The 15,025-nt window shown below is 34.8% G+C and overlaps 2 protein-coding genes and 1 pseudogene across 2 annotated transcripts; all 3 read left to right on the top strand.

The window, feature by feature from the left end:
• Window positions 1-449: 449 nt before the first annotated feature.
• LOC107940841 (putative lipid-binding protein AIR1) lies at window positions 450-779 on the top strand. Its single transcript, XM_016874302.1, has one exon. The coding sequence runs from the start codon at window positions 450-452 to the stop codon at window positions 777-779; it is 330 nt and encodes a 109-aa protein (XP_016729791.1).
• A 1,317-nt stretch (window positions 780-2,096) lies between these two features.
• On the top strand, window positions 2,097-4,426 carry LOC107940832 (NADH dehydrogenase [ubiquinone] 1 beta subcomplex subunit 8, mitochondrial). The gene is made up of 4 exons (XM_016874294.2): window positions 2,097-2,403; window positions 2,507-2,593; window positions 2,740-2,835; window positions 4,102-4,426. Exons 1-4 carry the CDS (start codon window positions 2,266-2,268, stop codon window positions 4,156-4,158), a joined length of 378 nt encoding a protein of 125 aa, XP_016729783.1. The 5' UTR covers window positions 2,097-2,265; the 3' UTR covers window positions 4,159-4,426.
• A 4,093-nt stretch (window positions 4,427-8,519) lies between these two features.
• Window positions 8,520-14,127, top strand: LOC107887572 (36.4 kDa proline-rich protein-like; annotated as a pseudogene).
• The last annotated feature ends 898 nt before the right edge of the window (window positions 14,128-15,025 follow it).

Below are 15,025 nucleotides of genomic sequence, written 5' to 3'. Positions count from 1 at the left end.
GCTCTAATTTAATTGACAGGCATATTAATTTAAATAGTGTTATACCTGACTTCAACTAGCTAGGTCCAGTGATGGTCATCTCTTTTTTAACAACCTAGTATACACTTTCCTCGCTGGTTCTGCCGACCATCAGGTGTTGGGCGTAAAGCATAGGTTTAGCCGTAAGTTTAGCAATGCAAATGCTTTCATCCTAAAATAATGCATGATCTTAGCTTAACCTAAAACAAAACCTAGGGAAATTATAAAAAAACGAAAATCAAAGCATCTAAAGCCTATCGAAGATCGTGATTCGAAATTGGCCATATTGGGACTCCATTTTGTATTTGTTTTTTTAAAACCCAAACTGTTCCCTACCTCCCATCTATAAAAAGCCTCTCTGAACTCAACGTTTTTCTTCAGCTCGACCAACCTTTGCACTAATTAAGTTCAATTTGTGTTTCCTTTGATAAATGGCTTCCAAGGTTTCAGCAGCAATCCTACTTCTCTCCCTTAACCTGCTCTTTTTCTCAGTGGCCAACGCTAACATTGTTAAACATACCGAATGCCCAAAGAATAACGTGAATGTTTGCGTCAACGTGTTGAAGCCCGGGGGAATTCTTGCCAAAGATAGCCCATGCTGCACCCACATTCAACATTTGGTAGCTCTTAAAGCGGAGCGTTGCCTTTGCGCTATCGTGAAGGCCAATAACTTGGGTCTCGTTGAAGCCGACCCTACCGTTCAACTGGAGCTACTGCTCAATGGCTGTGGATGTCGGCCAACCAGAACCTACTACTGCTAACGAAACCGCTCTCACTATTCTTGTCATTATCTCCTCGTTTATCTGCTATGGCAAATGGTCTAGTCTAGGTCTTTTTTGTCATGCATGAATCATCGTTTGTGCGAATAATGTTCTTATGGACGAGATGGCTAATGGTTATCACCTTCCTTTCCATTGTCGCGATTCTGGTTTTTTATGTAATCAGAGATTTTTCTTTTTTTTTCATTTATGACCATGAAATAAAATGTTATGGATATAATTATTTCAATCTGTTCATTTCACGAAACCTTTGCATACGACTTTGTCTATGATCAGTTTTTTTTTCTCATTTTGGATGATATTTAGATATAAATCTAAAAATTGCAAATCATCATCTTCATTAGTTTCATATTTGATCCTGAATTTGTACCCAATTTATAATGTGGTATCTATATAAAAAATCGTTCAATTTGATGTCGTGTGCTAATCTACCCTGTTAACTTTATTTTTTTCATTTGGGATTATTATTCGTGATAATAATGGTTTCGCTTTTGGTGGCATTGTGAGTTGGGGTCATATGAGTACATAGTGGGCGGAGTTAAGTGCGTTGATTGAGGGTATCACTTTGGCCCGCTCGTTTAACTTCGATAAGGTCATCTTTGAGTCTGATTCTGCGAGCTTAGTCAATCATTTTCGAAAACACCATGAGGACATTACGATCTTGGGCCATCAGATCAAAAAAACTAGAGGCATGATTGAGCTATTTGGCAAAGCCGATGTTAAGTGGATTGGACGTGATAGAAATAAAGTGGCGAATAACCTTTGTAAGCTTACCTTGAATAACCAGTGTAACTTGTCTTTTGATATGGAGTATCCAAGCGATATTCATAATTATATAATTCTTCTTTATTTATTTTAATTGAGGTAGTGAACTTTGGTTCCATTTTTGTCAAATTCTTTATTTTTTTTTTTCATTACTTTGGCAACAAATGGATGTCAAATGTATATCTCTTTAAATTTTATTTGCTTTCATGGATGACATGTTTGAATGCCATATGTGATTATACAGTTGATTTTGGTTAAACTATTAATTCCTAATTCAACAATTATAAAATTAATTTTTTCTAAAATGTTTTAAAATTTAAAAAATAATAAAAAATAAGAAAATAAATAAATAAATAATATAAATATAAAGATTCATTTTATAATTTATAACAATAAAATTAAATATTTAAATCTGATTCAAATATTCTTTTAATCGATTTTATGATGGCTCAGTGCTCCTCTTATTTCATAATCTCAAGTCGACCATTAATTTTTTATACAACTATTGTTGTAGTATGATTATGATCTCTCGTACATAAACAGGTCCATATTGAAGGACAATGAGCCCGTTCCATTTTGTTTATTCCCTAATACCACTGATGGGCCTATCAAGTTGGGTGATATCGAGACCCAACACTACCATACATTAACTTACCCAATAGGAAACTACTGTTCAGTTCTAGAGAAAGCGAAGGAAAAAAAAATGGCAGGAAGATTGAGTAATGTAGCATCAAAGATCATGGGCGGAAACGGCATCGTTTCACGCTCCGCTGCCTCCTCTCTCCGTCTCCGTTCCGGCATGGGTCTCCCTGTTGGCAAACATATTGTGCCCGACAAGCCTGTAAGCTTAATCAATCCATTGTTTTCCTGATTTATTCCTTGACTATATTAAAACAATTCACCCAAAACCCTAAAATAGTTTCACATTGTTTTTGACGCTTCAGCTTCCTGTAAATGACGAGCTAATGTGGGACAATGGAACTGCCTTTCCAGAACCTTGCATCGATCGAATCGCTGATACTGTCGGAAAGGTAATAAATTTTTCGAATTTTTAAGGTCCTTTTGGTGATTATCGTTGCGGGATTTTGGATTAATTAAAGAAATTGAGTTTCTTTTTTCCGTCCCTTGTTTATTCTTATGTTTGATTTTTTATTTTATGTCTTCTTTCTGAGAATAGTATGAGGCATTGGCTTGGATGTGTGGTGGTTTGAGCTTCTTTGCATCGTTGGGATTCTTAGCTTGGTGGAATGATAAAGCCTCTAAGATTCCATTTGTAAGTAAAAAAAAAAAAAATGGCTTGATTGTTTGATTTTGCCTTGGTTCAGTTCAAATTTCCTTATAGCTCTTAAATTTCTTTATGCGAGTGATATCATTTTGTTGCTTTGGTGACGATTTTTGGTATACCCCAAATTGGAAAAAGTAGAAATAGAGGATATTATTGAATCAAATGCCATGGTACCATAGTGTCGCTCTGTTTGTCTGCTTAGAAAAATTGAATCTCATGCACAAGTCAGTGGCGATCATAGGATTGGGGATCGGTTATCTGAATTATTATACTAACTACACACGTTAGAACAGAATATCTTTCTTTGTAGACGATTCAGGACTCTAGCCTGTTCTCAACAATCTTTTATAGCTCTAAGAACTTTGCTCAAGTTTATGATTTAAGATCCATGTCTTTGGTTCTCCTAGCTTCTTTTTCTAATGAACCCTTGCCTTTGGAATGGAGACTGCTTTTGGCTGTCTGCCTTCATCAAATGTTGAGTTAGCAAAGTTGACAATGTATTTTGGGGTTTGCAAAAAAACCCTTGTAGGATAGTTTCCTTTTATTCCTATACATGGGGGATGCGAAAGTACTTACCATCTCACCTCCATGGATATCTCAAATGGTTTGTTTGATAAATAGCAGAACATAAGCTCTATGTAGAGGTACTCAGTATGACATTGCTCAGGACAGCAGTATATTTGATATACATTTGTTAAATTTGGTTTAATATTGTGTTTGCTTGCAACGACTAATTAGTTTGTTATAATCTTTGGCTTTGCTTGGTAAGGTTGAAAGGAAAGGAAAGATGAAAAATTGAAGGAGAAAAGTAGAAATATAGAAAAATATATTTTTCTTTCCATTAGGGTGCTTGGCAAGAAAGATGGAGAAGTGGAAAGGAAAATTAATTTTCTTCCATTCATTCCTTGGTAGAATCGAAAAATTAGAGGAATTTAAAAAAAAAAAAACATTTAATCTGGTAAATATGCGTATACTTAACTTAGATTTCTCTCATTCCCCCCCCCCTCCTTTCATTCCAGTTTGGAATGATTTATTTTTATGCTTTTGGATTGAAAATAGTAAATGTTTTTTATTTTCTTTCCTCTCACTTTTCTTTTGTATCAAGTACATTCAAATTATTTTTTTTAACTTTTTCACTTCCTTTTTCCATCCATTGTTTTACTTTTCTCTGCAACAAAGAACGCCACTAGAGTTGTGTTACTTGTTGGGAACATATTTTGATATACTCTTTTTTTTTTTGCAACTGTTAACCAGGCACCTAAAGTATATCCATATGACAACCTGCGAGTGGAGCTTGGTGGAGAATCATAGGTAGATCTGTATGAGCAATTGTACGGTTCTTGTTGTCACTTGTCTCCCCATGTGTTTCATTTTACTTCTGGAACTCTGAACAGTTGAATAATGGATTGTGGGTTTGTTGCTGAAGCAAACATTTTGAACAAATATGCATTTCCTCCTTGTCATTTTAGGATTGGTGCTAAATCATGAGAGAATCAGAATATGGTGTGTGTGTGATTATTGGTGCTAAGCCATTTTTATGTTCATCAATGAATGGCAAACAAAGGGTGAAATTGCTTTCTCTGCTTTCCTTTTTCCAATGAAATCTGTTTTCCCACATATTATAAATTTATAATATGACATGTCCATTCCCACGTCTCAATGCGGAACCATTTAAAAATTACATACTATGTGTTGATTAAATGGAATCATTGTTTGAATTAACTAAATATATAGAGCAGGCATTAAACAAAATTATAAATAACATTGCGCCATTTCTGTATTAGCTATGAACTTGCAAATTCAAAGTAGCGATTGTACAGTAACTACATGGTGTACCTTAGGCTGTATCATGCTAGGGACATGATCATAAAGATGGAAAACAATTAAGGACTTTTTTTTATACAATTCATATGTTGTATCACCACACAAATAAGCCTACAGATCTAATTTTAATCTCGCCATAGATGAAATTACTTCAACCAATAGGTTTACTTTTGATGGGAATATCATAATTATATTTCTATGCAGATGTTGTGTCCACATTATTCAATGATTGTTCTATTTTTGTTAAGCCAGCCAACTTGAAAATCCAGTGGGGTTTTACAGAATCCAGGGATCCAAATCTGGGGGCCATGCGCTGTAACCAGAAACTGGAAATCAGATATAAAGTTGGGATAAGATCATTAGTGTGTAGTAAAAAAAATGTAATGTGTTTTTAGGATAGATTTAAATAAATAAAAAATTGGCAGAAAGTATTATAAAAAAAATTGTAGTTTATTAGTTTTAATAAAAGTTTAATATATCATTTGATATTTGAGTTTGACATTTTGTATTATTTTTTAATTTAGATGAGTACTTATATTTGACAAAAATTATTATAAATTTTAGACTTAAATATAATAATGATTTTTTTAATATTTAATTCAAATTTTAAAATTAAATTTGATGGAAACTAATTGATAAATAGTAGTGTACAAACATCATCATTACAATTGTATATATTTAAAATAAATGGCATGCCCATACAAATATTTTAAAAATACACATATATATTTACCATTTACAATTTAAAATGAAATCACTAAAAAACAAACAATTAGAAAAATAAATCAATAAATGAGGTATTTTGATTATTTAGCATTACAATGGTACTTTTAAACAGTAAAAAAAAAAAGAAAAGAAAAAAGAGCTATCATCGTTTGTTTAAAATAGTGGAATGGGGTCAGCGTATTTTTCCATTTAAGAAGTAATTTCCAAACAAAATTATTCATAATAACAACAACATCATCGTTTGTTTCATTACCATTTATGGATGATGTTTTTTAATCCTATTATTTCCGAAACATGCGCATCATCTATGTTTCAGTATTGTCCCCAAACCCCCTCCAATTATAGCTCATTGCTTTAAATTTTCTACAGAAACCGTTTTTCCTAAATAATCATTTAACTATGTTTTGATAGTATATTTTTCATATGAATCTCCAAAACTGGTTTTCTCCTCCAGTTCCAGAAACGGCACCTTTAAATTCCCAGGAGTAGTCATCAAAATTATTATCACCGTTTACTAATTTGGAACCCAGATCTATCTGAGAGGGAAAATGTCCATATTCACTTGGATTGCTAGTCAGATTTAAAGAAGCATTTGTCTCAGCTTGGCTATACCAACTTGATATAAGATCATTGATGGATATAAGATCAACATCTTCATGTTTCAATGGATCCTCACCAAAGATGGACAGGGGCAATGCTCCTCTGTTTTTCTTCACAGTTTCCTCATTCCCCTAAGCACATTAAATGGAAGATGAACAGTGACGAAAGAAATTTTATTTCAACCCATTTTTTATTGCGTAAAATTACTGCTTATGTGGACATGACTAGGTATGCCCGGATAATTAAAATGTTTTCAGATAATGATTAAATTGTAAATATTTTTATATACGTGATCAAAATAAAAATATTTAAAAAATTGATTGATTAAATAAATAAATAAATTCTAATTTATTTATAATAATATCCGTTTTGAATTTACTATTCATGTTTTTAATTATCTTTTTATCTCATATTTTATTTTTCATGGATTAGTTAAAATTATCATGAAAAAATGAATTTAAAATTGAATTTTATTTTACAAATTAGATTTTCAACTTTTTAGTAGTTTAAACATATTATGAGCTACAGAATTTCGAATTTGGCTCTTATTCATCTTATTTAATGAATTCAACCAAAAAAAAAGTCAAGAAGGTTGGCTTAAAAATTTGTAACGTAAATTTGCCAATAACCTAGAAAAACTCCTTTAATTACCCCCGGCTGCTGCTACATTATCATTCTGTCATACTGCCCCATCAATGTTCACTTTCCACCAGACTTCAGGCGGTCTTGTCCACCATTAGGTCGATGATTACATTGGTTCCCTCCATCCAACTCCAGCCCCTCACTACCCCGACTCCTAATGACCTCTAAATTCAGCCTTTGGCTCCTCCTTTGCACAACACTTTCCATATCACAGAAATCTTCATCGAAGATTAACCTATTACATCTTTGCCATAAGTTCCGGCAAATGACTTCAAAGAGCACATCCCAATCCATAGCATCATTGGCAAAATAATCCGGAAATCGCAGATTAACAAAAACCCAATCCTTAATTTCCATCGACAAAAATTCATTCATATTTTGAGTTATCACGACCAATGCCCAAGTAACAACAACAGCACTACAAATTCTCATAACATTATTTGCATCCTCCATTATATTCAAGCAAAACGGGCACTCCCCATTCATTTTCACGTGTCAGTAAACCCTTTTCGCATTCGTCATAATTTTACCATTGCTGAGTAGCCATAAGAAACTTTATCAATGGTGTCAAAGCTTTCTTTGGTAATCACTTTATATAGGCGAACTGAACTGAGAATTGTCGTCTAGTATCCCATACCCACCTTAGGTAATCATCTATGTCTAGATGTAGATTTGATCATGTTCACTGCTATATTAAAAATATTTATTTATTTTTGTAGGTTCCAACTACATTACTATAAAATTGAAAGAGAATCACAAATAATTCACGTACATTATGACTCGAACTTATTTTAGTTGTTTAATTCGAGATTTGTTTTTTCAATGCAACTTATTTAAACAATGTTTAACCTTAATTTAGTTAATGCTGTTAACATTATAACAAGTAGGACGCGAGTACCATCTACGGAATCTAATTAATAAAAAAATTGAAAACAAAAGACGAGCTTTCACATGTTCAATTATTAAAAACACAGCAACTGCAAAGTGCAAACGCTTAGCTAGTTCACGAATGACTTCTGCTCTGATACATTACTTAGGCTGTACCATCTACTGATCTTACAAGTAAGCACAGCATAATTAATAGAGGATGCTTGGCCGTAACTATTCAGGTCGAAAATTTATATATTGCAAAAACATTTTATGTTTCCTTTTCGAAAGATGCAAAAGCTGGTGGATATTGTAATTTCAAATTATTAATTGGTTTTAGATATGAATAGGGAATGTACTTAACCCTTCTTAAGTTATTTATGCTTGGGTGATGTTCCAAATTTTTATAAATTCCTCTTTGTAGTAATGAAATGATATTAGTTGAATGTTTTAAAGAACAAAAAAAAAAAGAAAAGATATTCATAAGTACTCTTCCTCCACCAAAATCTTTTATAGAAATTATTTCTCTTCCTTCTTAATAAGATATCACAACGAAATTGCAGAATCTGACGAAAATAAAAAAAGAAATTGCAGAAGTAACCCTAGCAAAGGCTAATAATATTAAAGGAATGGCAAAGGTTTTCAAAACGATGTTAAAGGAAATGAAGTAACTAGTGTAAGAAACAAACAAATAAGTAGGTCATAGAAATCTGCGAAACTGAACCTCTACTGTTCCGGCTCAGAGATCAATCACTTGTTCACGGATTCAAACTCAGCTGTTCAACAGTCACGGACAGGACATTGTAGTTTGCAAAAAACTTACAACCTTCCAAAATCTTCAATTTGTTTTTCAATTTCGTCTCTTGGGAACCGTATCCTCCATGTTTTTTCTTTCAGGTACCTTCTTAGGGGTCTCGCTGTTTTGAAACTCTTAGCCATAGTCACGGGTTACACTGACACGTTAAAGTTGAGCTATATATAGTTTCCTTTGAATTTCATCCAATCCTATCAAAACTCAAACGGGGGAATATCTTGGAACCCTAAGTCATGGGTTGGAAGCTTACGGCCATGTTTTTCATCTTGTTGATTTTCATGTTTGTATCGTTGCCACCCATTTATGCTTGTGCTCCTTGTACAAGTCCACCCCCCCCATACCACCGCCCAAAACACCCGGGTCACCCTAAACCTAAGCACCCACCAAAACATGGAGGCGCCCCAAAGGTAGAACCACCATCCAAAAAGCCGCCAAGGCCACCAGTTATTGTCCCACCAATACCAAACCCTCCCGTTACCAACCCTCCTGTTACAAACCCACCACCTTCTTCTCCTTACCCACCTTCTAGTGGAGGGGGAGGCGGCGGTGGAGGAGGTGGCGGTGGCGGTGGTGGAGGTGGAGGTGGTGGTGGGGGTAGCACTCCTACTCCACCAACTACCCAACCTGTAGAAAATTGATCAAAATTTGGAGAAATAAAACAAAGAATATAATAAAGAATATAATGAAAAGAGAAATAATTTTTATGGAAGAAAGAAAACACCCTTTTGATTAATTTTTATTTCACTCACTCAATAATATTCTTCATCACATACAACCCTTTATATAGGAGTTGTAAGTGACTATTCATCTATATCACTAAATGCTAGGAGTTGTGACTATTCATTTACATAACTTAAATACTATAAGAGTTATGACTATCCATGCATGTGTGTAACTTTTCATCTTCAAGTCTCTTTGCATTATTAACTCTTCATATTCAAGCCTCTTCACATTCGTAACTTTTCATAATTTATTTTGTGCAAGATTAATTTAATTATGTGCCAACAATGTCTCCCTTAAATTAAACTTGCTTCGAACTCCCAGCCTTTCAACATTTTTCTTGAAGACTTGTCCACTAAGCGGCTTTGTGAAGATATCAGCCATCTGATCTTCTGTCTTGCAATATTCAACTTGAATATCACCATTATTCACTAGTTCCCTCAAGAAGTGATACCGAATGCGAATGTGTTTTGTCCTTTTATGAAGAACTGGATCTTTTGTGACCGAAATAGTAGAACTATTGTCACAAAACAAAATCGTTGACTTGCTCTGCTTCTGCTTAAGACTCTCCAAAATTCTACGTAACCAAATCAATTGACATCCTGCATAAGATACAGCGATATATTCAGCTTCTGTAGTCGAAAGCGCCACAACTGATTGTTTCTTTGAACTCCATGAAACTGCACCACTACCAAGGTGAAAAACATAACCAGAAGTGCTTCTGCTATCATCAATGCTTCCTGCTAAATCACTATCCGTATAACCAATGAGATCAACTAATGTATTAGCTTTATAGAAAATTCCATAATCAATGGTTCCCTTCACATATCTCAATATTCTCTTGGCAGCCTCCCAGTGATTGGAGTAAGGTTTCTCCATGAATCTACTCACCAAACTAACAGCATACACGATGTCAGGCCTTGTCGAAGTCAGATACATCAACTTCCCAACCAAACTTCTGAATATGGTGGAATTGACAAGCTTTCCTTCACCCTCTTTAGATAACTTCAGACCTGTAATGCATGGAGTAGAGACTAGATTCGCATTTTCCATCATGAACTTTTTTAGAACTTCCTTTGCGTAGCTCTCTTGTGAAATAAAAATTCCTTTCTTGGATTGATGAACTTCAATACCAAGAAAATGATGAAGTTCTCCCAAATCTGTCATCTTAAATTCTGCCATCATTGAGTGCTAAAATTCTTTCAACGTCTTCACATCATTTCCTGTGAAAATAAGATCATCAACGTAGAGACTAACAACCATGAATCTTCCTTGATAATTGCCTTTGATGTAGAGAGTATGCTCATATGGAGATTTTTGGAATCCACACTTTTGAAAATAAGAATCGATTCGGCTGTACCAAGCTCGGGGTGATTGCTTCAACCCGTACAAAGCTTTCTTCAACTTGTAAACTTTTTCTTCTTCTCCTTTTTTGACAAACCCTGGTGGTTGATCAACATAGACTTCTTCTTTGAGAACACCATTCAAAAACGCAGATTTTACATCCATTTGGAACATTTTCCAATTGTTTTGGGCAGCAAGAGAAATAAGTAACCGAACTGTCTCAAGTCTTGAAACTGGAGCAAATACCTCTGTAAAATCTTCTCCTTCCTTTTGCTTGTATCCTTTTGCAACCAGTCTTGCCTTGTACTTGTTGATAGAGCCATTCGGATTCATCTTTGTCTTGTACACCCATTTGACTCCAATTGAATTCTTGTGCGGCGGTAAATCTGTGAGTTCCCATGTATCATTGTTTTCAATTGAGCAAATCTCTTCTTTCATGGCTTTCCTCCATATTCTTCTTGATATGCATCATCAAAAGAAATTGGATCTTCTCCTGCAAAGAAGGCAAAGAATACAACATCATTTTGCACAACTTCATCCGTTACATCATATAACTCTTGGATGCTTCTCATTTTTCGGATCGGGCTGGATGAAGAAGAATTTGATGAATAACTTGGGGAAGCAGGAGGATTTTCTACTTGAGCATCATCTTCAGCATTCTCAATTACTGCCTCTTCTTCTTCTTCAAGTTCAAAAGGAAAAATTGGCAACTTTTCCTTTTCAACTTCCATATCTTCAAACATGGAATTTTCATCAAACCGAACATCTCGGCTTATCACAATCTTCTTTTTCACCGGATTGTACAACTTGTATGCCTTACTTCTTTCACTATAGCCAATGAAAATGCATTTCTCTGACTTGTCATCCAACTTGCTTCTCATTGCATCTAGAATATGAGAGTAGGCAACACTCCCAAATACTCTAAGATGACTAACACTAGGCTTTATACCATACCACGCCTCATGTGGTGTGCAATTCTCCAAGCTTCTTGTCGGTGATCTATTTATAAGATAAACTGCACAAGAAACAGCTTCAGCCCAAAATCTTCTTGATAACCTCTTCTTTTTAAGAAGACATCTAGCCATTTCCATAATTGTTCTGTTCTTTCTTTCACACACACCATTTTGCTGAGGTGTATGGCGGACTGTCATTTCATGCCGAATGCCACAATCTCGGCAATATTTCTCAAATTCTTTTGAAAAATATTCACCTCCACGATCTGTACGCAAGGTGTTAATTTTCAACCCAGTAAAGTTCTCCACTTCTGCCTTGAAATCTTTGAATCTCTGAAAAGCCTCTGATTTTTCTTTGACACAATACACCCATAACTTTCTTGAGTAATCATCAATGAAAGAGATAAAGTAACGATTACCTCCTAAAGATGAAACTGTCATTGGACCACAAAGATCTGAGTGAATAAGTTGCAATGGTCTTCTTGCTTTCCACGAGGATTGAGAAGGAAAAGCAATTTTGTGTTGCTTTCCAAGTTGACATGCTTCACAAACATCATCAAGCCGATCGATTTTTGGTAAACCTCTAACCATCATCTTCCTTGAAAGCATCTCCGAATTTCCATAGTTTAAATGTCCATATCTATCATGCCATAACTTTGAAATTCCTTTATGAGCACCAATAAAACAAGACATATTCTGATTTTGAAGGGTAAGAGAGAAAAGATTATTTGATGCCACTCCAACTCTAGCAACAACCTGATTTTTCTTTGATAAATAGCAAGCCATGTCTCGGAAATGAATATCATACCCCTTCTTTAAGAGATGCCCAACGCTAAGCAGATTATTTTTAAGACCAGGAACAAAATAAACTTCAGACATTTTCTCTACCCTTCCTTGCTTTGTTTTGAACTCCAACTCACCAACACCGCTAACTTTGTAAGCTTTGCCATCTCCTACTTTTACTTTTCCACAATCAGATTCAAAGAACTTCGAAAATAAATTTTTGTTACCTGTCATATGCTTGCTAGCACCACTGTCTATGTACCAGACATCATCAATCTCTCCACCATGAGATACGAGCAACAAAGTTTCTTGCTTTTGCTCTTGATTATTTTGTACTATATTAGCTTCATTTTTCTCTTCTTTTTTGTACCAGCATTCACTTGCCAAATGACCAGGTTTGCGACAATTATAACATTCAAAATAGCCACGACCTCTTCCTCTTTGATTTCTACGTCCACGTCCTCTTTGTGATCCTCTAAAATTTTGACTTTGGTTGGCTTCTTTCCATCCATTCTCCATGCTTACATCTTCACCTCTTTCACGAGCATTTGAGCCTCTTCCTCTAAAATTTCTTCCTCTTCCACGACCACGATCTCTCCCTCTTTGATTTTTAAAATCTCCCTTATTCTCATTTAGAGACAACTTTGACTGGAGTGCTTGATCTAGATCTACTTCCTTTTTCTTCTTGTTTAATCTTTCTTCATGGGCTTGCAACGAACCTGTGAGTTCATCAATAGTCATGGTACTCAAGTCCTTTGATTCTTCAATGGCAACCACAATGTAGTCAAATCTGGAATCTAAAGAACGGAGGATTTTCTCAACACCACGAATATCATCCATAGTTTCACCATTTCTTTTTAATTGATTGACTATGGACAAAACCCGTGAACAGTAATCAGAAACTGATTCTGACTCTGTTTTTTGCAATCTTTCAAACTCTCCTCGAAGAGTTTGCAACCGAACTCTTTTCACCTTTTCATCTCCTTTGAATGAATTTTGTAAAAATTCCCATGCTTGTTTTGCCGTGGTGGCACAAGCTATTTTTTCCCAAGCCGCTTCATATGATTGAACTCCTTGATATATTCAAAATAAGGCTTGCTGATTTTTCTTCCTTGATTTTCTTAGACTCTCTTTTTGAACTTGTGTTAATCCTTCCTCCTCTTCAGTCTCAACTTCATTATAACATTTTTCAACAATCTCCCAAACTTCTAGAGATCCAAGAAGAGCCTTCATTTGGATACTCCATTTGCCATAATTTTCTTTGGTTAATTGGGGAACGGAAGAAAGAGGAATAGAATTGTTCATTTCGATCGAACCTGGCTCTGATACCAATTTGTAGAAAATTGATCAAAATTTGGAGAAATAAAACAAAGAATATAATAAAGAATATAATGAAAAGAGAAATAATTTTTATGGAAGAAAGAAAACACCCTTTTGATTAATTTTTATTTCACTCACTCAATAATATTCTTCATCACATACAACCCTTTATATAGGAGTTGTAAGTGACTATTCATCTATATCACTAAATGCTAGGAGTTGTGACTATTCATTTACATAACTTAAATACTATAAGAGTTATGACTATCCATGCATGTGTGTAACTTTTCATCTTCAAGTCTCTTTGCATTATTAACTCTTCATATTCAAGCCTCTTCACATTCGTAACTTTTCATAATTTATTTTGTGCAAGATTAATTTAATTATGTGCCAACACAACCAACATGCCCGGTTAATGCACTTAAGCTAGGACTGTGCGTGGATGTGCTTGGAGGATTGGTGCATATTGGGTTAGGAGACCCTGTTGAGAATGCTTGCTGCCCAGTGCTGGGAGGTCTACTAGAGCTCGAAGCAGCCGTTTGTCTTTGCACAGCCATAAGGCTTAAGCTCCTAAACCTTAACATCTTCATTCCCCTTGCTCTTCAAGCTTTAATAACTTGTGGGAAAAACCCTCCACCTGGTTTCATTTGTCCTCCTTTTTAAGCGCCACATTCATTACTTACTAGGCTATCCGTCACACTTTCTCTCCCGACGCACAAGAAAAAAGACAGTCAGATAGTCAGTTCAGCTTTTAGGCAGGGTTGCCACCTTGGTCACCTATTCTTAACTGTTTGTGATAGCTACCAAAAAACCCGTTGAAATTGTGAAAAGAAAATCTGTACTTTTCCGTTATTAGGTTTGAGTTGGGGTCGTTTTATGATTTCACCATTGTGGTTGTATTTTCAATTGATTTAGCGTTTTTTCCTTTAATCTTCAGGGCTGGAACTTATAGAACTTGCATTCGAAAGTATCATGATTTAACTCAACTAAAATGAATTAATAATCTTGGGTGGTACTTAACTTAGAAGTGACCTAAATGCAATACATTCAGTCGCTTCTTTTATATTATGATTTACAGCTAATTTTTAAAAAATTTTACAGTATTTATGTTAGATATTAGAGAAGTATATACATATTTTTCCCATAGTAATAATAATTGACGTAATCGGCTTTGCAAGAAAATTTAACGTAATTAGACATCATGGTAGATAACATATATTCTTCAACTACTTATAGTTATGGACAGGCAAACTATTTATGGAAGAATCTATTGTAATAATTGCACTTACAGAGAACATTATTATCTTCAAACTCAATAATGCCACTATAATCGTTAGAATAGCAATTCATCGACATTATCTAAATAGAACTTCGTTGCTTGTGGACGTCATTTTCCTTCGAACGAAGACGAAAATAGTTTCAGTTTTAGCATTAACTAATCAAATTTCCAATGCCTCAAAGTTCAACCTAAATCTCAAGTACAATAATAATTAATCAGGATGAGTTGGATATCCATCTCAGCTCTCAAAAATCAATATCTATGACATGCCAAAGGTGTCCCCCCCCCTCCTTTTAGTAAATTTTG

Source organism: Gossypium hirsutum, chromosome A12 (genome assembly GCF_007990345.1).
Source record: "Gossypium hirsutum isolate 1008001.06 chromosome A12, Gossypium_hirsutum_v2.1, whole genome shotgun sequence".
In the NCBI taxonomy this organism is placed as follows: Eukaryota; Viridiplantae; Streptophyta; class Magnoliopsida; order Malvales; family Malvaceae; genus Gossypium; species Gossypium hirsutum.
Note: the sequence above shows the minus strand (reverse complement) of the source record. Positions and strands in the feature narration are given on the sequence as shown.

Coding starts and splice junctions, on each gene's coding strand:
- LOC107940841 (XM_016874302.1), top strand. CDS start 450: ATGGCTTCCAAGGTTTCAGCAGCAATCCTACTTCTCTCCCTTAACCTG.
- LOC107940832 (XM_016874294.2), top strand. CDS start 2,266: ATGGCAGGAAGATTGAGTAATGTAGCATCAAAGATCATGGGCGGAAAC. Junction 2,594..2,739: donor TCGCTGATACTGTCGGAAAG/GTAATAAATTTT, acceptor TTCTGAGAATAG/TATGAGGCATTGGCTTGGAT. Junction 2,836..4,101: donor AAGCCTCTAAGATTCCATTT/GTAAGTAAAAAA, acceptor ACTGTTAACCAG/GCACCTAAAGTATATCCATA.